Raw genomic sequence first — 22,621 nt, 5'->3', positions numbered from 1 at the left:
GAGAGGTTGAAAGGTGGGACCTCCCTGGTAACTTCAGCCAGTGCAGGAATTAAACCCCTGCTAGTGGTGTCACCCTACATCACAAACCAGCCATCCAACTAACTGAGCAAACTGATGCTCTTATTCCAGATATTGTAATCCACCGAGCCACTGTCAAAGCCAGGGTGTTGCTGACTGTCGATACAAACCACCTCCCCACCCCCAACCCAGTTATAAGAACCTTTTAATGCTCTTTTGCCTCCCCACGTGATAAATTCAGTTACCCCCTTTCACAGTTGTCATTCACTGTGCATGCCAGTATGCTGCCTCCAATTCCCTCAGTTCAAGTTCTCCAGAAGCCCTGTCACTCCTGATAACTCCCTTCACGTTTAGTGGACAAAACCCCCCAGAACTGTGACCTACTCACTTGAATAAACAGCCCTGACTGATGAGTGACCAAACTCTGACTGATCTGTGTTGACATTGCCTTCACACATTGGTGACTGGTGCCCAAGATGGAGTGTTGGAGGAATAAGTGGTGAGCTGGAGTTGCCAATTAACTGCAGTGGTTATCTTGTTGGGAATCATCACCAAGAGATAGGAGCATGGGAAACTGCATCATAATTAGGAGATGTTAATGCATGGAAATAGGCCTCTCGCCGCTCACTAGTGATTCATTTCATTGTTCAACAGTTGATTTGGAAATGGGACCTTTTGCTCTTGCTGCCAAGAGGCTCCTTGCTGGTCATCTTTCGAGATTTTCTCAACTTTCTCACCACGGCCTACATCTTTCAGGGCTGGAAATAATCGGCCCCATGGATTGAATTTGACCAGGAATTGCTAAGATCATGTTTGGGGAGATTCATGGGTTTCTCTGTGAGCCTGAGTGAGATTTCACACACTATTCTCCAGAACTCATCTGATGAACTATGCACCGTGGTGCTCACTCACCCTATCTTCCCGCCCATGAGAGGTGGTAATACTTACCACTGCCATCTCATTATGACTGCAATATTTAAAATTCAGTTTTGATCCAGGTCAAATACTAGCAGTCCAGAGTTGCCCTGCTCAGTTCCAATGAATTGTCCCAGAGATGGCAGACTGAGGCAAGTTGGCACCCCAATTTACTGGCATGGACTTGGCGATCCTGGTGGATGGGGTGGTGCAGAGGAAAGCCAGTCTCTTCCCTCAGCAGAGGAGGCCATGCCACCTGATGAAGGACTTATGCCCGAAACGTCGATTCTCCTGCTTCTCGGATGCTGCCTGGCTTGCTGTGTTTTTCCAGCACACACTCTTGATACCAGATCTTGCCAGTCTAGTTCCAAGTTACCGCCAGGGTCAGTACAGTGTTGATGATCTGGAGGAACATGCAATAATCCCACAAAAGGTCATCATCTTCTCTACTCCACAAAGGTAAATGCCACCATCTTCTCTGTTTGACAAAGCTTTTTGTCTTGTACTCATCGGGACAATTCAACAGAATTACCAAAGTGAAAAGAAAACCGTGTTAATAACTCTTTTTCATCACTTTTAGATATGACAAAGTATCATTACATTGGTCGATGCCAACTTGTCCATGCCAACCAGATATCCCAACCCAATCTAGTCCCACCTGCCAGCACCCGACCCATATCCTTCCAAACCTTTCCTATTCATATACCCTTCCAGATGCCTTTTAAATGTTGCAATTGTACCAGGATAAGTGTATTTTTATGAAAAATTGACAATTTGAGTTTTGCAATGTTTTTCAAAATTATATCATTATAATTTTGACTTAATTTATTGGCATTTGATTTTCTAAACAACTTTAATTGTTTATTTTATATTATATTGCCATCAGGTACATTATTTGCATCTGTTAGAATTCAAATATTATTTGATTGATTAACTCTTAGTCTTTTCCTATCAGCGGGAAATCGCTGTTGGATGTATTTCTGCTCTTGTGCCAAAGGACATTTTTCTTTTGGTAGCATTTTCTGCATGATACAAATTACAGTCTATTTCATAGGTCTATGTATAGAATTATGTCGGATTATAAATTATGTGGCACAATTGTTACCTTTTGTGAAAAGAAACAGCAGTAGATCAAGATGTATGACTGTTGGGCAATAGCTATAAACTTTTAAGATAAAAGAGTAAAATCTCCAGGATCATTTAGTACCTCTTCAGACAGTAACCAATCTTGTATAATTTAACTGCAGTATTAAATAGATACATTTACTTTCAGGATACTGATGACTTGATCCTATTCCCTGAATTTCCCTACCCGATCTTATCTATCAGATGCAAGAAAAAGTTTTTTCTGACCATGCATTCCATCACCTCTTCAGATTCCACACTCTCTGCTCCATGATTGGTTTCCAAGAACTTCAATGAAGCATCTGTGTTTTGTCTTAAAATACTGATTTAAAAGACTAAAATACTGATTAATATAAATGTCAGTAATTCAGATGTTGTGTAACTTGAAAGGGTTCAGAAAAGATTTACAAGGATGTTGCCAGGGTTGGAGGATTTGTGATATAGGAAGAGGTTGAATAGGCTGGGGCTGTTTTCCCTGGAGCGTCAGAGGCTGAGGGGTGACCTTATAGAGGTTTATAAAATCATGGATAGGATAAGTAGACAAAGTCTTTTCCCTGGGTTGGGAGAGTCCAGAACTAGAGGGCATAGATTTAGGGTGTGAGGGGAAAGATATAAAAGAGACCTAAGGGGCAACTTCTTCATCTTGTGGTACGTGTGTGGAATGAGCTGCTGGAGGAAGTGGTGGAGGCTGGTACAATTGCAACATTTAAAAGGCATCTGGAAGGGTATATGAATAGGAAAGGTTTGGAAGGATATGGGTCGGGTGCTGGCAGGTGGGACTAGATTGGGTTGGGATATCTGGTTGGCATGGACAAGTTGGACCAAAGGGTCTGTTTCTGTGCTGTACATCTCTATAACTATGACTATGTTGATAAGAAGAGCAGATGTATCCAAATTACATATTCATCATTAAACCTAGCCAGTCTTGGATTTCAAAAAAAGTATCCCATTACTGTCACATTTGTAAAGACCATTTTTGAACTACTGGCTTCATAAAATTTTCAATTAGTTCATTTTGAAACATTAGGAAAAAATCATCATCCCAGTTGATGCCTGGCAGCTATCTTCGATCAATGGGTCTGGCTTTGGAGGGACACGAGTTAGACATACTGATTTGCAAATCTAAAAAGCCGCTTTAGGAGTAAGTGACAAACTTCAGGTACACAGAGTCTGCAATTGGATTGCAGTTCCCAGCAAATGTAGCAGAGTTCAATGTTTCTTTAATGAGCAGCTGATAGAAATATTTGAAGTTGCTGGCAATGACTAATTAGTAACTGTGCAACCACATTGACTGCATACCTGAATCAATTCAATCATAAAAGCCCCAGCATCAATCTAAAGAAAGGCCAAGCACCTGGCTATGCAGCTTCTGCCAGATCTCGGGTAATAAGGAAATTCTAGACTAATTTATCTGAAATGATAGTGTTCAAGTCTGTTCAGCTACAGGCCTGATTTGTTCAATAGGCTGCAATGCATCATCTGTGAAGAGAGAAATAATTAACATTTCAAGTCAAATACAAGATGCTGCCAGACTGAGCAGTTCTAGTACTTTGTTTTTATTTTGATTTCAGCATTTATACTATTTTGTATTTATGCACACAGAAATACAGATGAGGCTGTGGGCTTGTGCAAATGAAAAGGACATTTGTTGCATATCATTTATATGTCCAGGCACAGATCATTTTTAATGTATGGCATATGACAAGGGGCATTATTTGGTTTACAAGTCTCAAAAACAATGACATTGCTCCAGTAACACAGATGTATGGTGGATGCTGCAACGATACTATAACTTTTAGAGGTGTATTTATCGTTTTTTATTTGAAGGGAGGTTTGGAGCTGTCTCCTACAAGCCAATGAAATGAGGCAATGTGTTTTCTTTTTAAAGTTCAAACAATAAGAGCAGCATGAATGGGTGGAGTCAGGCTCCCACAGAACCAAGGCTATAGTTCAGCTTTCAGCAGTTGTTGGGGTTTTGAAGTTGGCGTCGAAGATGTTACATCTCACTCTCCCTGTTACAACTAAAAGTTTGGGTTCTTTTTCTGCTGCCAGAATCACGTGAGACAATCTGTTTTACTGACTCTGCCTTTGCCAAGTGTGTGTTTGCGGAATGTTACTATATTGGAACAGTTGCTGTTCAGTGGTTAAATAATCTATCACTCTGTTAAGTTGTTCAATAGAGTTAGTTATATCAGTCTTTTTTTCTTTTGTTTATATGTCATCTGGGGAATAAGAATAAAGTGTAACCAATCAAATTATATGTGGAGTACAGCACCTTACACTTGCCTTCAAAGTTGTTAGGGTCTGGGCTGTCTCCTTGATATACTTGCAGGGGTTTGGTCTGGTCCGTAACAATACATTGTAGATCGTGATCACTCTGCCCTTTTTGAAAAGTTTGTCAGCCAAAGCTTGAAGTCAGTACCACAGATGTAATGAGAACTGATTGAGACAAAATGATGGTTTTACTAGATGGAGCAGACTTCTGGGAAAGAAAATATAAGCATTCAGAGGATTTGTAGTGAGATTTCACAAAAATAGCTTTTGATTCAGATTACACAGTGGAATCCACCGGTCACAGCAAAAGCTGTGAGCCCTGATAACAGTAGCATTGTCAAGACCTGGATACCAGGGCTAGTTAAGCCTTTCTAACTAGTAATCATTGGCTGAAGATTCCCTATTCAGGGCAGTGCTAAATCAGTGTGTACAGCTCAATGAAATCGTGATTCACCAATCTGAGTATGAAAATAAACCCGACTGCTTTAAAATAGTGTATTCCTGTCCACCCAGAAGAACAGTAAGACTAGGAATGGTGGAGCATCAGGGGAATCTCACCTTGTTGGTTATAACTTCACACCCATTTGTTTTTCATTGGACAAAGTCTGGCCCCACGTATTGGCTTTCCACCCTTATTGTTGGGTTTACTGTTCTGGAATTATCACATAAGGAAACATTACAATTAAAAGACCTGTGGCCATTTACAGGGAGAGCCGACTACCAACATCTTGAGGAAATGTTCTCTTCCCTGACCTCTACATCCCAACTACAAAAAATACAGCTTCCTTGAGTCAACTGCTCATAAATATTTGACCATTATTTTGCTGAGAGCTACAGTGTGTCTTTTCATACAAAGGTCTATGGCATTCAGTCCATTGAGCATCCCAAGCTATTAATTTAGATCACAGCCGGTCACTTACTTCAACACCACTTCCCCCCCACACTGCCCCTATCATTTGATGCCACTAGTCTCTGAAATAGTGAGAAGATCATTAAGTACCATCAAGGTAAGATAATTAAGGGATATTCATTTGAGACTAGTTTAAATAACAGGACCCTTGGGGCCAATTGATTCTCATGAGTCTGTATTTAAATCCTAAAATACTGTTGTTCATTTAATTGTCAAAATGTTACAGGATCTACTTTTTCTTTTCTTGACAGATTATAATGGAACAGTACAAAAGGTTTGCCTGGGTGGCCTGGTTTACAGAGATTTTTATCACTGTCAGCATTACGGTTTCTTTTCTAGTGCTTGGTTCTGCAATGAAGCATACATGTATGTCAACTTTTCCAGATATTATTGCATTTAATTTCTGAAAAATGTATTATAGCAGTAAATTTATTATAGTTTTTAAATATAAATTCTGGATGATTGATACTTTAATCAGTTTGTCTCGTAAGTGGTTTCTATGCCTTTTCAAAGAAAAGGCTCTAATTCTTTGGCTACGTTGCAATCAACACAGGGACATCTATCTGCATTAAAGTTCTGACATAATTACACGATGTTATATTAAACAATGTTGTAGGATAAGTGTTAGATGGCAGATGAAAGCCTTATTTTTTAAAAAGACCAAATTCGAAATAAGTACCTTTTGAAAAAAAGTGTCACGCATTGTTAAATTTTAAAAATTAGCATGTGGAGCAAAGAGATCTCTTCCTTAGCCCCATCCAACCCCAGGTTATTTCAGTCAGACTGCTTTGTTGCACATCTTCAGAGTTCATTGTTTTACTGAAGCATATTTGTGATTGATTTAGAGACTTGCTGAATTAATTCAAAGTTGAAGTGAAGAATATGACAAGTACAACATTTGAGAATAATCACCAAATTGTAGCATATTATTACATTTTTCCCAGGTTTGTTCTGTGTGAAGATGCAGAATGGATTTCACACTGTGCAAATAGATTGTAGAGCACAAAGGAATCGATAACATTAAAAGTACAAAATGTCAATGTGTAGAATAACGCCAGAATAATGAACAATGTAGAAATCTCCTTCTCTTTATTTTCCACACAATAAAATTAGCTTGCAAGATAATAATCAGATATTTTGACAATATGAATGCACTATTCATATCAAACATATTGAAACAGTATTAGTCATGACTCACTAGAATAATAAACCATTCCATAGTAGCTATAAATGTGAACTACTTAGTCAAGCTTAAGTAGTCTAAATTCTTCAGTTAGGCCAGTCTAGTAAACCTGGCAGTGGGCCAGGGAAGCTCAACAGGAGAACCCACCTGATATCCAGCCAACAATCCTTTCACAGGATGCGAATGTCACTGAGTCAATCCAGGGACTGCGAGGGCCCTTCAAAGCTGAGGTACTTTCTGTGACATTGTAAATAATTAAGTAGCGAGAGCCTGCCCAACTTGCAGTTGTCCCAGGTCTGCATTGGAGTGATGAAAGGCACGTTGCAGGCCCTCTTATTCTGCTACAGGGAGGATGCCTCATATTAAATGCATCAACAGTAGGTCTCCTGGTTGGAATCTGGAAGATTCTGGTGATGGTAGCATTCCTGAACCCTCATTGAGCCCAATAATGGGCCTACTTGGTTACCCTGTGTTGCTGGATGGATTGCCTCTGTGACACTCGCCCTGCCTCTGCTAATATTGCTTGGAAGTTAGTAGGTGTCACTCTTAGGCAATTTTACTGCCAGTTCTAGTTCCTAACCTGCCTTCATGGAGCTAGGAATGTTAACCTCTATACTTTGAAAAGTATCAGGAGAACCTCCAATAGGAAATTTTGACAGTGGAACCAATTCTAGATATTGCGTAAGTGAGTTGGCTGTTTTATATAAACTTTATCTGCAGCTTCCCTTATGCCCACCCCCAATCCTGAAGAAGGGTTACACCTGAAACATTGACTTCTCCATCTCCTGATGTTGCTTGGCTTGCTGTGTTCTCCCAGCCCCCTGCTTGTCTACCTTACACAGCAGTTTAATATTGTGCTGAACCTTGTGATTTAACCATCAACATGTCAGCAATTATCAGCTATGCACTTGGGGTAGCATCTCAATATATATGTATTTACCATTATTTAGTTCAATGTGAACTCAACATGTCATTACAGTGAGTTCGGTCCCAATCAATTGCAGAATCCAGGTAAATAAATGTTGGAGTGTAAGTCTTATTCTTTCTTATTCCTAAATTTTAATAAACAAGTTTTGAAATAAATGTAGCAATTACAAATGATTTCACATTTAAATCTTTTTAAAAACAGTAAGTTTTTTAAAGTTAAATGTAAATAATATTTATTGTTAAGAGGCAATAAATGTAGCTTTAAAAATTGAAATTATTTATTACTGTTGAAAATCATTTTGCAAATAATACAAATAACAATGATTTTAATGAATTTAGATGATAAATTCCATATCTTTATCCTAATGGCTGGCCTGACATTGCCCTCTCATATTTCTGAGAAAGGTCAGATTTTTAGGGGTATCTTAAAAATATCCTTGAAGAAGCCAAACATGCTAACTAATTTATAGGAGACCCTGGCTTCTGACTGACTGAAAGAAAGAAGCTTTATTTGAGAGGCACAAATATATCAAGATACTTTGTCAGGAACACGCAGGCATGAGGATAAGACATCAAAGGGAGAGTGTGAACTTACAGACAAACCTCTTCCCGGCCCCTTAAAGTAGCACCTGCCCAATTTGTGGCAGAGTCTGCAGATCTGTAAATTAGGGAGGTTGTTATTCATTGACTCTAACTTGGTTGTTCAAAAGGAAAGCAGCCCTTGTTTATTTCCAGAAGCAAATTCCTTTTTGTTTTACTTTGCTGTAGTTGTTATTCAATAAAAGTTGATGTTATTGATTGTTTTGAAGGCTTCATAATACCTGATGCACCCACCATGAACAATGACAAGATGATATGCTGGGCATTGGGGAAACATTAGCAATCCTTCAAACAGGGTTTTAACATGGTATAGCAGTAATAAAGGTAGCCTCATTTTTGCACTGCAGTTACTGTGATGATTGATCAGACAGATCATGATGTGAAGAGGCAAATCATTTACAATTGTGATCATCTGTTTCTAATGAAACATCATCCATGCCACCTATGTGCCCTCACAAGCTTTTCAGTTATCGGTTTGCTCACATTATGTGTGCTGTGGAGGGTAATTCCTGGCTGACAACAACTGAGGTCACCTTCCACCCTGACCTCAAATTTACCTGGACTGTCTCAGACTCCTCCCTCCCCTTCCTAGACCCCTCCATTTCTATCTCGGGCGACTGACTCAACACAGACATTTACTACAAACTGACCGACTCCCACAGCTACCTAGATTACACCTCCTCCCACCCTGCCCCCTATAAAAACGCCATCCCATATTCCCAATTCCTCCGCCTCCACCACATCTACTCCCAGGAGGACCAATTCCACTACTGAACAGCCCAAATGGCCTCCTTCTTCAAAGACTGCAATTTCCCCTCTGACATGGTCGACGATGCTCTCCACCGCATCTCCTCCACTTCCCGCACCTCTGCCCTTGAACCCCGCCCCTCCAATTGCCACCAGGACAGAACCCCACTGGTCCTCACCTTCCACTCCACCAACCTCCGGATACATTGTATCATCCTCCGTCATTTCCGCCACCTCCAAACAGACCCCACCACCAGGGATATATTTCCCTCCCCACCCCTATCAGTGTTCCGGAGAGACCACTCCCTCCGCGACTCCCTCGTCAGGTCCACACCCCCCACCAACCCAACCTCCACTGCCTGCAACCGCAAGAAGTGCAAAACTTGCGCTCACACCTCCCCCTTCACTTCCCTCAAAGGCCCCAATGGATCCTTCCATATCCATCGCAAATTCACTTGCACCTCCACACGCATCATTTACTGTATCCTTTGCACCCGATGTGGTCTTCTCAACATTGGGGAGACAGGCCGCCTACTTGCGGAACATTTCAGGGAACACCTCTGGGACACCCACCCCAACCAACCCAACCATCCCGTGGCTGAACTCTTTAACTCTCCCTCCCACTCTGCCAAGGACATGCAGATCCTTGGCCTCCTCCATCGCCAGACCCTGACCACATGACCCCTGGAGGAAGAGCGCCTCATCTTCCCCCTAGGAACCCTCCAACCACACGGGATAAATGTAGATTTCTCCAGCTTCCTCATTTCCCCTCCCCCCACCTTATCTCAGTCCCAACCCCCGGATTCAGCACCACCTTCTTGACCTGCAATCCTCTTCCCGACCTCTCCGCCCCCACCCCCTCTCCGGCCTATCACCCTCACCCTCACCTCCTTCCACCTATCGTATTCCCAGCGCCCCTCCCCCAAATTCCCTCCCCCCTACCTTTTATCTCAGCCTGCCTGGCACATCAGCCTCATTCCTGAAGAAGGGCTTATGCCCGAAACATCGATTCTCCTACTCCTCAGATGCTGCCTGGCCTGCTGTGTTTTTCCAGCACCACATTTTTCAACAACTGAGGTCACGTACAGCTAGACTTTAAATATGATGCTGTCAGCAACAAGACCAGAAAGTGCTGGCAGCAGTGAGGTACTTCCACTGCTGGTCAGCTAAAGGTAATAAGTGCAGTACCATAGGGACATGGTACATACGTAAGCAGTGGAGGGATTGTGTGAGAACTAGCTAACACTCAGTGAGAGAAACCCTCCATGACATTTCCCACATTGATCCTTATCTACATTTGGCCAAAAAATGACTCTTTTATTTTGACAGCAATACAATATCTTTCCAACATGTTCGACAAAGTTCCTCCTGTGTTATTCTTCATCTCTGTGCCTACAAGTAGGAAAGAAAAATGAATTTGAAGCAAGGAAACTTCTGATTGCTGCTTTGAATGGGGTCAGAGCTATTATAACAAACTTCTAAATAATTTGCAAGGATATTTGCAAATGGTCCAGGAAATTTTGATGTGAATGCAAAATCTAGCTTTGCACACTTGCATCCTGTCTTGGAAATTCAATGCTGAAATAATGTGTGCTTAAAGATGTATTTTGCAGAAACGACTTTGTCATTATCAGAGGGTATTGCAGCTAATTTTTAAAGAATTGTATATGTTCATTGAATTTGGGTGTTGCTGACTCGGCCATTTATTACTCCTCTCCAACTGGCGACACTGAAGAGTCAATCACACTGCTGTGGGTCTGGAGTCACACGTAGGCCAGACCAGGGAAGGATAGCAGATTTCCTTTCTTGAAGAACATTAGTGAACCACATGGATTTTTACAACAATTGACATTTGTCACCATTAGAGTAGCTTTTAGTAGAATTTTTATATAATGTACCTCAGAACAATACATTGATTTCATGTGCTACCATTAAGTTGAAAGATTTGTAGTGATGACACTTTACAACTGAAATTCTTGTAGCATTTGATTACGTAATTGACGAGTTTTTTTATTCCTTACATGTGTCTTTTCCAAGCAGTGGAGGGTTGGGTAGATTCCTTCTGGAGCAAGAAATGTGAAACAGCTGCTGAACGTTGTGAAAAGTCTTACTTTCAATTAATTAAGATCGGTGGTGCAAAAAGGTAAAGAATCAATTGAATCCTGCATTGTGATGGTAATTGTCTGACAAGTAACTGCTTAGAATTGAGATGAAAAACTGCCGGTTACTATTTCATAAAACATGAGATGGTCTAGACAAGATATGATAACTTCACTTGAAACCACTAACTAGAGCCTTAATTATTAAACAGTATTTTAGTGCTGGTGTTAGGATCCTGCCTCAGAATCTGATGTCTGTTCTGAGCCAACAATTGCAGGTAGTGGGATAAGTTTAGCAAGTTTAATGGAGAGAGAGAGATGATGTAGATGTTACTGGTCCTACCAGGTTCTGGATTAGTGGTGCTGGAAGAGCACAGCAGTTCAGGCAGCATCCAAGGAGCTTTGAAATCGACGTTTCGGGCAAAAGCCCTTCATCAGGAATAAAGGCAGTGAGCCTTAAGCGTGGAGAGATAAGCTAGAGGAGGGTGGGGGTGGGGAGAAAGTAGCATAGAGTACAATGGGTGAGTGGGGGAGGAGATGAAGGTGATAGGTCAGGGAGGAGAGGGTGGAGTGGATAGGTGGGAAAGGAGATAGGTCCGGACAAGTCATGGGGACAATACTGAGCTGGAAGTTTAGAACTAGGGTGAGGTGGGGGAAGGGGAAATGAGGAAACTTTTGAAGTCCACATTGATTGGTCCTACCAGGGCAGACAGCCTCAACTAAGTACACGGGAATTGCTGAAATAACCTGGTGGTCAAGTACTCCTCAATTTCATCCTTAATAATGGACTCTAAATTGTTAACCATGACCAAAATCAGGCTAACTGGCCTATAAACTCCTGCATTCTGCCTCACTCTCTTCTTAAATAGTGGTGTTATGTTACCTCAAGGCTGTTTTAATGAGCAGATGATCCACATTTGGTGGAAAATATGATGGTAGGGCTGAATTAGGAACGTCCTAACATGGCTTTGATACTTTCCTGCTCCCTGTCCTCTCGGTCTATGAGCCCAGGGCCATAAAAATTGTGAATGCAGCTTTTCTCAAAATCACCAACTTATAATCTTTATTTTCACCACATAAAAAGAGGATCTTCAAGCATTCTGTTGGACAGTGTTCATCATCAAAAGTACAACTAAAATAAAATGCCTGAAAATTAAAGATTTCTTTCAGACGGTTACTTTATTCATTTTCAACTTGCCACTATAAATGAAAATAAGCTTGTGTCTTTTTGCTATTCATGTGGGAATAAATTAGTTTATCCATTTTTATTGCAGAAATAACTATCAGTCAAAATCATCTTTAAAATGAACATCCATTGATTTCTTTCTGACACAAAGTTACTCAGGTTAAATTTTTAACCTACCTGTTGGCATCCTGTTTGGCAAACTGCTAATTTAAAGAAAGAGATTTTATAAATCCATGACAATTCATAGTCTTGCTAATAAATGTGAAAAAGCTAGTTCTGCAAGAAGGGTCATGGGATCAGAGCTTTAATTCCATTTCTCTTCCCACAGATGCTGCCAGACCTGCTAAGTTTCTCCATTTTAATTTCAGCGTTCCAACATCTGCAGCATTTACTTCAGTTAGAAAAAGATCGGATGAAGTGACAAGGTGTTGTGGATGCCAGCTGTGTACTTGACATTACATTACTAATTCCCATTTCTCCTGTGATTTAAAACATAGCTTCAGTGCCCATGGATATTTGATTGATATCTAGTCCACATGACAAGTCATTTTCCTTGATACTGTTGTCAGAAATTTGATTAATTTGTAGAAGAAAATGAAAGGTTTGAAAGTAAGTAAAAAAATGAGGCAGAACTTCTTTGCAGCTAGCAAGGTATTTAAAAACAAAACACTGTTAGACAGTAGAAAATGCAGAAAAGCCCTTCTCCCTTATGGGGAGTGTCTAGGACCAAACTGCACAATCTCTTGATACTGAGTCACACATTTAAGACATGTCAGGGAGAGTTTCTTCTTGAAAGGTAGTGAATGTGTGGAATTCATTACTGCAGATGGTTGTAAAGCCTGGGTCATTAAGTATATTCAAAGCTGAGATCCAGGTTTTTAATTGGTAAGCGAATCACGGGTTTTGGAGAAAAGGTAGGAAAATGGGGTTGAGGGGCTGTTAGCTCTACTCAATGAGCTGACTGTCTACTTATGCTCCTTTATCTTATGATCTTATGCTCTTAGTAAATCAAATTTACATAGGAAATGTTTTTAAAATACTACTTCTAACAGAATTTGATAATGAACATCGTCCAACAGAATGCTCGAAGATCCTGTTTTTACGTGGTGAAAATAAAGTGTATAAATTGGTGATTTTGAGAACAGCTGCATTTACAAACTCTTTCACTCGGGCCAGGGCATGGCTGATGTTGGAAATTGAGAAGTTCTAAATTTGGGAGTAAGGCAGATTACTGAAGATGGGAGCACCTTAACCCCCACTGGTTTGATGAGGAATCTCCCATCTCAAAAGCCAGAAAACTATCACATTAAAGAAAGTGACATTTTCCACAACAATTAAATACAAGACCAGACAACCAGATAACAGCATTTTGGCTTATGTGGAATAAGACAGCTTTATTGGTCTTCAAGAGAAGCTCTCAGCAATAAATGGGATACAAACTTATTTTCAAAAATTACGAATAAAGACACACTATGGCTATGACTCTCGAGCATATACTGTGGCACTGTGGAACACAGAGGATGTTTGCTTTTTGGCGTCTTTCCCAAACATCAAAATAATCCTCTGGCCTGCTTCCCCCACCTCGTTTTCAATTAGTACCTTTTATTTTGTCCTCAACTCCTTTAATCTCAAGTAAATTTTTACTTCTGTAAAATAATTTAGGCCTCTTATATTAAAGTTTCTATATTTGCTTTGGAAAATATATATCCTTCCTAGTGTTATAACCTGTGTAATTACTTTGCTCTGCAGTTTGACTCGTGGATTAATTTGCCTGCTGGGATTCGGTATTATTTTTACGGTGGCCATGTCTAATCCAAAGGTAAGTTAGCCATGAATTATGTTATATTCAACTTTATCATTCTAATACTTGGAGAGACTAATGATCTGCAGTATTTAAGGTGCATCTGAATGGTTACTTTTTCCCCTACTGAAGAATTGACTCAATTGAATGGGGTCAGAGGACAAGCTACCTCATTTAAATGTTTGAAAGGTAGTAGGCAGCTCAGGAACCATTTTAACCTGCTGCTATAGGGGAGTGGTCAGTTGTCTTGGTGTTGACTGACCAGATTGGTGAGTGGTTGTGGACAGTGAGGTAGCAAGCTCTCCACCAACTTTGGAAATATAAAATTACTTCATTCATGAATAAAATTCATTTTTGAGAACCCAGGGCAAGATGCATAAAACGAGAACAGTTTGAATTCAGTGAGGGGAGGACAAGGTCAGAATCATAGTTTAGAACCAGATGAAGACTTCAGACAATGATCATATTCAGGGGAGTGATCGTCGACGGTCTTTTGTAATCATGTAAACTCTCTCACAGTAAGGCGCTGAACAATTCCTCCGCGCTAGGCAACATGAGGACGACGTAGCACTTCATTTTAGAAAACAAAAGATGGCACACTAACAAACATTGCTCTCCCACATGATAAACCACCAATGCAATAGATAGTGAGAACAGCCTGTCTGCCAATCACATCAAATTATTCTCTCCAGCTGCAAATCAGAAACCTTATGTTGCATTTTCTATTTCAAATATTCTGAGAAATGATTGGATTTAGACTCAAGTCAAAATAGCAGTTCAATCAATCTTTCAGTAAAATATCAAATTTTAGAAAAAAGTTTTGTTTCCTAATGGAGAAATTCAACAAACACAAAGGCAGTGAATGTGTTTAGTAGTAATTATTGAAGTTAATTCTGCATTAAAAACCCAGTCATATTTCCTTCAACAAGCTGTAACCTTTTCAAGAGAATTAATTTGAGACAACCGTGGAAGAGGAGAGTTTCTCCTAAGTCAGTGTGGTGGGAGTGTGCTTCAACAGCATATATTTGGAAATTGTTGTTTCACAACAGCAATTTCTGGATTTCCTTATTATTCTGTATACTGTGCACTTCAGAGTCACTGTCAGTTTCAATCAGACATTGGCAGTTTTGCTGCAAAATTTAGGCAACTCTAATTTGTCAACTGATGCACACATTTTTGGCATTTAATATTTATTGACTTAGGAATGGGATGTGACTTGTCTTCAGTGAATCTGTATACAACTACTTCTTTATTCATTTGTAATGATCAGTTTTACTTTGACCAAATAGTTGGGCAAATAGTTATCAATGAAAATCATCACCTTGTTGCAAGAACACTCCCCAACACAAGACAAAACTCAAAACATCAATCCTCTACTCTGATCAAAAGCTGTGAAATAATTTTGTTTGAGTTTTTTTTTCATTATTGCTGCTGTTTTCTACAGGGATTTGTTATTGTGCTTGATAAAGTCACCTCATTTGCTTTAAATCTTGAAGCTGGCCTCTTCATTTTCCTGATGCTGAGAAATTCTCGATCAGAGCCATATAAGTAAGTACATTTTCTAATTCCGTGTTAGTCAATGGAAGTATTATTCAAGAGGAGAGAAACATAGTTAACTTCTTTGAATTTCAAAGAGACAGCAATTGATTGAGGTTTATAGAACTCTCTTTTATAAATTTCTATGAAGGGGGTTATGCGTAACCATTGTTCAAAAGGCTTGGCCATGATGACACTTTGATGATAAATGACAAAATACAGATGTTGCATCTTTAGAATATCAGATTGATTTTAATAAGTGAATTCACTTGATATTTAATAACCAGAGTTATAGGATACAGAATGCAAGGGTACAAAAACATGAAATTGATGGTGATGTTGACACTGAGCAGCACCTTTTTTTCATTGCATAAACAGGATGCTTGATAACTACAAGCATGAACTGTTTATTCAATACTGGAACAACTGCATTTGGCACATTTGTTAGTTACATTGTCGCTTGTTTATGGCAGCTGTTCAGCCAGGAAGTGTTGAATGTGCATTAGTCTGTCAGTATCTGACTATAGAAATGATTGTCACAGTAGATCCTTCATCAGAACTTGAAGCTAGAAAATAAGCTGCAGGGTGAGGCAGTGATATTTGAAAGGTTTGGCATAATGAGCAACCATACAGAAATGTGTTGCTGAAATGTCTGAAGGTTAAATGGATTAACTTTCTATGAGCAAATGTATAAGAGTTGACTTTTTTGTGACAGTAAAGAATGGCCGACAGCAGAAACAAGATTCTTGTTTTAATCTCCTAACCGACCCCAGTTGCTAAGAAGCATTCTGAGGTTTGACAAACAAGATCACATCTTTATAAAACCATGCTGGCTACTTAAATTTTTCCTTTATTTAAATGCATGCTAATTTCCTCCTCCATTACAAACTCTCAAATTCTCACCATCACAGAGAGCTTTACAATCTGGTCTTTTTTACAACAGTCCTACATGAGCCGCAGTGTAGTTCCCCAGTGCACATTCTCTTGGTTAAGCCCTGAAAACCTGCAGGTGACATGGAGCATAGAGAGAAGGACAAACATTTGGATCAGTTGGCTCTGGAGAAATACTCACTCCCTTCCTGTCACTCCAGGAATTAATATCTGGGGAGGTCCACAGGTAACCTCCCACCCGTTCGGGTCAGTAAGGAGCATCGTGAGTGTGAATGGAGACTTCATCAGAGTGAGACACAGGCCAAATGAGTATAACTAAGAATTGGGTTCCCCATGCAAATCGGGACAGAGGTGCTTAACTAAGGCTTAGTGCCAGAAGTAAACAGTTCAGAGTGAGAGGTATGTGGGAGAGGATAGAAGGTGTGGATCGAGAAGCTGATCTACAGTGAGAGCAGTGCAGAGTGACATCACAAATCACAACGTGGCACGTGCTAGGAAGCCAGCTAATTGAGTGAGTAGGACTGGTGAATATTTCTAGTCTTTCAAGTGAAAAGGAAGCTCTTCAGGTTGTGCTTATGGTTTTGTTCTCTTTTATTCTTAAAAATGTAAGATTGATATTGGTGATTTTTTTTCAATGGAACAATACAGAGTAAATAAATAAATAATCTAAAGTAATAAATAAATCAAAGTTATGATAGTGGTGGCGGGACAAGTGAACTGTTGCTGCAACCGCATACAGAAGCTGCTGAAAACCAAGGTCAGCCAGAGTGATCACATTTGCAGTGAGTGTTTACAGCTCGAGGAATGACAGATCAAGGTTAAGGAGCTGAAATTTAAGCTGCAGATATTGTGCCACATCAGGGAAACAATCAGCTGCCAGGACACATTCCAGGAGGCAGTCACACCCCTCAAACTAGGGAATTGAAATTTGTGATCAGGAACAGCACGGTGTGTCAGCAGGTGAGGCAGGTATGTGGACCCAAGTGCTTGCATTTCAGGAGCCTAACCTACTCAATTGTCCAATAGTTACAAGGGTCTTGCAAGTTGTGGGGGACCACCGGGAGGATGAGGTGATCTGAGCTCAGCACCACTGCACAGGGAGTCATTCAAATGGGGGAGAAAATGGGAACAGAATCAAATGGGACAATTTCATTAAAGGGATAGACATTGTCATCTGCAGCTCTCAGCAAGATTCCCAAAGGCTGCATTGCCTGCCCAATGCCAGGGTTAAGGGCATCTTTTCGGAGCTAGAGAAGAACCTGGAGGTTACGGATCCAGTCATCATCCACGTTGATACTAACAACATTGATAGTCCTAGAAAGGAGGTTCTGCCGAAAGATTTTAAACAGCTCAGAGATACATTTAAAGGTAGAACTTTCAAGGTAATAATCTTGTAAATACTACCTGAGTCACAAGCCAGCCTGTATAGCGTAAATAATATCAAGAAATTAATTGTATGGCTCAAAGATTGGTGGGGGGGGGGGGGGGGTGGAATAGGGTTTAGTTCAGTAGCACTGAACTGGCACCAGCACTAGGGTTGAATAGATAAAAACAGAGACCTGCTGAGTTTCTCCAGCACTTTGACGTTATTGGACAGCAAAGGAGAGTTAATACTTTGAATTCAATATGACTTCAGAATCATATGGTGACTGGTACAGTGGAAACAGCCACACTAGTTTTCTGTTATTTATGGGTAGAAGGAAGCTGTTCCACTGGGACAGGCATCATCAGAACCAATGAGGGACCCATGTCCTGGCAATCACATGACCAGCTGCAGGGAGGGCTTTAAACTGTTGAGATGATGGGAGAGTTTGGGAAATGGGAAAACCAGCTTATACAGTAAGAGGATATGACAGCATTGCAGGGAAGGTATTTGGATAATAATAGCCGGAGTAGGACAGGAAGGGTGAAAAACTTTGGTGCTGGAAAAGTACAGCCAGTCAGGCAGCATCAGAGGAGCAAGAGAATTGACGTTTCGAGCATGAGCTCTTCATCAGGAATGAATGAAGAGGTCGTGTCTGAAACATCGACTGTGCTGCTTCTTGAATGCTGCCTGACTGGCTGTGCTTTTCCAGCGGCACACTGTTCGATTCTGATCTCCAGCATCTGCAGTCCTCACTGTCACAGACAGAGTATTCAAACATAATATAATAAAACAGTCAATGGGAGAAAACAGTGGTAAAAAGGCAAAATTAAATGTCTGTTCACTTAAATATAGCATGTGGAATGAAATTAATAAATGGCACAAATATGAGTGCATGGATATGATCTGATAGCTGTCACAGAGACCTGATTATAAAGAGGTCAAGGCTGGAAATCAAATACTTTGGTGTGAGACTTCTTTAAAAGACAGGCAGGAGGGAATAAGAACAATAGCAAGAAATTGTCTCCATTGGAAAATGTAGAATACGTATGGGTGGAGTTAAGAAATCACAAGGGGAGGATGACACTGGTGGGAGCAGCCTGTAGATTTCCCCCCCACTCCCATTTCCTAGAATAATATGTTGTGGATCCAACCAGCGATGGGGCTGTTTTGGATGTGGTAATGTTTAATGAGGCAGGATTCATAGGTTATCTGAGTAAACAATCCGCTAGAAAATGGTGGCCATAACATGGTAGAATTTGAGGGAGAAATGTGGATCAGAAATAAGTGCGCTCATCTTAAATGAGGGTACTCACAAAGGAATGAGGGCAGAGATTGCTGAAGTGAACTGGGAAGCATTTAGCAACAAAGAGGAAGAAAAGCAGACTTTGAAGAAAATAGTTTGTGATTCTCAAAAACATTGGCATTGTTAAATAAGGGAGTAAAGTATACTAAATTCCACCCCATGGTTTCTTGGTTCTCTCCAATTTAGAAATACACACTTTTCTTCCCACTGTAGATGCCTTCTCAACCCAGCCACATCTCCAGAGCTTCTGAAAGAAGATCTCTCCTTTCAGACCAAATCATAATATCCCAGTGAGACAAGAGTGTAATAAGGCTCTCCAATCATCATTAATGTCCCTAGGCTCTGACCTCCTGCACTACCACCAGCCCAATGTTTCCATGCAGTATTTGACAACAAGACTTAATTCCGCTTGAGAAATAACAATGGGCCAAATTTCAGTTGTCAAAAGGTGAAATCTCACTTCAGAGAGGCAGGTTTAAACTCAAACTTGGGGGTGGGAGCAAAGTCTGAGAAGAGTACAATGATTTGACTCACCAATGTGTCCTGCCAGAGGGGGGTATGTGGCAGCACTGGCTACCAACCAGTCTTGCTGGGGAGAAAATCTGCAGGACTCAAGGGAGTGATTGGAGTTGAGAAGTTATCACGATCTTCTGGATATCACAGAGACACCCCTCCTGAAGTCAAGATCCAGCAGATATGTTGAAACAGCCTTGCAGAGAGCAGTAGGCTAGAAGCCAAATTTTCCCCCTTTTAAATTCCACTTCCAGAAGGACAAATCATGCCTGGCAGTTTTGTGAGGTTCTCTGCAGAACTGACAACCAATGGATAAAAAGTGTACATTCATCGACTTTGATTTCGATAGGACTAGACTCTATTCTGTATTGGCTGGCTATTAGAAAATGCTAGGTGTAATATCAAGGAAATTGACTCACATTAACTCCAGTTTCAGCCAGGCTCATTCATGCCATTTTCAGTCAAATAGGTGCCTTGGTGCTTGATGAATGACAATCATTTCCTCCTCATCCCTTGAGTTCAATTCTTCTGTATATAATTGGACCACTGATGTATCAGGAACAGAGTGATCCTGGCACAGCCCAAACTGAGTGTCAGCAAGCAGGCTATTGTTAAATAAATGCTTCTTGACAATGCAGTCAATGGCTGCTTCCAACACTTTGATTGAGGGTTGACTGATAAAGTTATCAGATCTCTGTCCTGCCTTTTGTGGACAGGACATATCTGGGCCGTTCTCCCATGTTGGGTAGTTACCAGCATTGAAGCTGTATTTGAACAGCTTGGGTAAAGGCAATGTATAGCATACATATCATCCAGTGTTCCAGCTTAACAGGTTGACACCTAATTTTCAACTATATCTGGCACTGGTCCTGGTACATTCTCTTGTACTCGTCTTTGAATTGTGGTGATGGAAAACTGAATGAGAATAAAGCAGCGATAACGCTTCCTGAGTAGTAAAGCTATGTCAGGTAATCATCTAGATGTGGAGGCAAGTATGATAGAAAGTACAACCAGGAAAGTTGAGAGTAAAGTAACAATATAGTCTCTATGAAATTAAAAATCACACAATACCAGGTTATAATCCAACAGGTTTATTTGGAAGTACTAGCTTCCAGAGCACTGCTCCCTCATCAGGTAGCTAGTGGTACAGGATCATTCAAGAATTTATAGCAAAAGATCATAGTGTCATGCAACTGATGTGATATATTGAACAAATCTAGACTGTTGTTAAGTCTTTTATCTTTTAGAATGGGTTGCAGGTATCAATTCATTAATATGTAAATCCCAGAATTTCTTTCAAGTCACATTCTTGAGATAACTTAAGGTTTTTTAAAAAAATGTGGCAGCTCAGATAATGCATTAAAAGTGAGGTTAGAGTCTGTCTGTATTCCAATGCTTAGTCAGACTGGTTCTATTTCCAAGTAGGACTTTATAACATGTCAAATGGATTGATTACCTACATTGACTAGGCGAAAGTGAGGACTGCAGATGCTGGAAATCAGAGTCTAGATTAGAGTGGTGCTGGAAAAGCACAGCGGGTCAGGCAGTATCCGAGGGGCAGGAAAATCGATATTTCGGGCAAAATCACTTCATCAGGATTTCTGTGCTTTTCCAGCACCACTCTAATCTAGACACTGCCTACAATGATTAGCTGCAGATTGTGCGCTTTTTAAACAAATTTGCAAATGCAAATTCACCCCACAGACTTGTGTGTGTGCGTGCGCACGTGAGGAAGGGAGAGAGTGTGTGTGAATGAGTGCTTGGTAGAGTATGCGCACGAGTGTGACGAAGTACATATGGGTAAGAGTGTGTGTGTGTGTGTGTGTATAGTGTAGTGGGGTCACCTGTAGTGTGACATGAACCCATGGTCCCGATTTAAATCCATCCTCATGAGTACCTAACTTGGCTATCAGCCTCAGCTCAGCCACTCTGCGTTGTTGCATATTCTAATCAGCAGTCAGGGACATTCGGCATCGGATTTTTGGGTGACCATCCTCCAAAGCGGACTTCAGGATATGCAACAACGCAGAGTGGCTGAGCAAAGGCTGATAGCCAAGTTTGGTACCTATGAGGATAGACAATAGACAATAGACAATAGATGCAGGAGTAGGCCATTCTGCCCTTCGAGCCTGCACCGCCATTCAATATGATCATGGCTGATCATTCCTAATCAGTATCCTGTTCCAGCCTTATCTCCATACCCCTTGACTCCACTATCTTTAAGAGCTCTATCCAATTCTTTCTTAAAAGAATCCAGAGACTGGGCCTCCACTGCCCTCTGGGGCAGAGCATTCCACACAGCCACCACTCTCTGGGTGAAGTAGTTTCTCCTCATCTCTGTCCTAAATGGTCTACCCCGTATTTTTAAGTTGTGTCCTCTGGTTCGGCACTCCCCCATCAACGGAAATATATTCCCTCCTGCCAGAGTGTCCAATCCTTTCATAATCCTATACGTTTCAATCAGATCCCCTCTCAGTCTTCTAAACTCAAGGGTATACAAGCCCAGTCGCTTCAGTCTTTCCGTGTAAGGCAATCCTGCCATTCCAGGAATTGACCTCGTGAACCTACGCTGCACTCCCTCAATAGCCAGAATGTCTTTCCTCAAATTTGGAGACCAGAACTGTACACAGTACTCCAGGTGTGGTCTCACCAGGGCCCTGTACAGCTGCAGAAGCACCTCTTTGCTTCTATACTCAATCCCTCTTGTTATGAAGGCCAGCATGCTATTAGCCTTCTTCATGACCTGCTGTACCTGCATGCTTGCCTTCATTGACTGGTGGACAAGAACACCCAGATCTCTCTGAACAGCCCCTTTACCTAATTTGATACCATTGAGGTAGTAATCTGCCTTCCTGTTCTTGCCACCAAAGTGGATAACCAGACATTTATCCACATTAAACTGCATCTGCCATGCATCTGCCCACTCACCTAACTTGTCCAGGTCACCCTGTAATCCCCTAACATCCTCATCACATTTCACCCTACCACCTAGCTTTGTGTCATCAGCAAATTTGCTAATGTTATTGCTGATACCATCTTCTATATCATTTACATATATTGTAAAAAGCTGCGGTCCCAGCACGGATCCCTGCGGTACCCCACTGGTCACTGCCTGCCATTTCGAAATGGAGCCGTTAATCACTACCCTTTGTTTCCTATTAGCCAACCAATTCTCTATCCAATCTAGTACTTTGCCCCCAATCCCGTGCGCCCTAATTTTACTCACT

General features: G+C 40.9%; 1 protein-coding gene across 2 annotated transcripts in view; it reads left to right on the top strand.

Moving 5' to 3' along the window:
- The window catches only part of LOC140478940 (uncharacterized), a 315,441-nt gene that overhangs the window by 284,999 nt on the left and 7,821 nt on the right, over positions 1-22,621 (top strand). For both annotated transcript variants that reach the window (XM_072572602.1, XM_072572601.1), the window contains 4 exons: positions 5,494-5,608; positions 10,740-10,842; positions 13,734-13,803; positions 15,230-15,333. In XM_072572602.1, coding sequence (XP_072428703.1) covers positions 5,494-5,608; positions 10,740-10,842; positions 13,734-13,803; positions 15,230-15,333 — 392 coding nt within the window. The remainder of the gene's footprint in view (positions 1-5,493; positions 5,609-10,739; positions 10,843-13,733; positions 13,804-15,229; positions 15,334-22,621) is intronic.

Source organism: Chiloscyllium punctatum, chromosome 6 (assembly GCF_047496795.1).
Source record: "Chiloscyllium punctatum isolate Juve2018m chromosome 6, sChiPun1.3, whole genome shotgun sequence".
Lineage (NCBI taxonomy): Eukaryota > Metazoa > Chordata > Chondrichthyes > Orectolobiformes > Hemiscylliidae > Chiloscyllium > Chiloscyllium punctatum.
The sequence above is the reverse complement of the archived record's forward strand: the minus strand, read 5'-3'. Positions and strand labels throughout refer to the sequence as shown.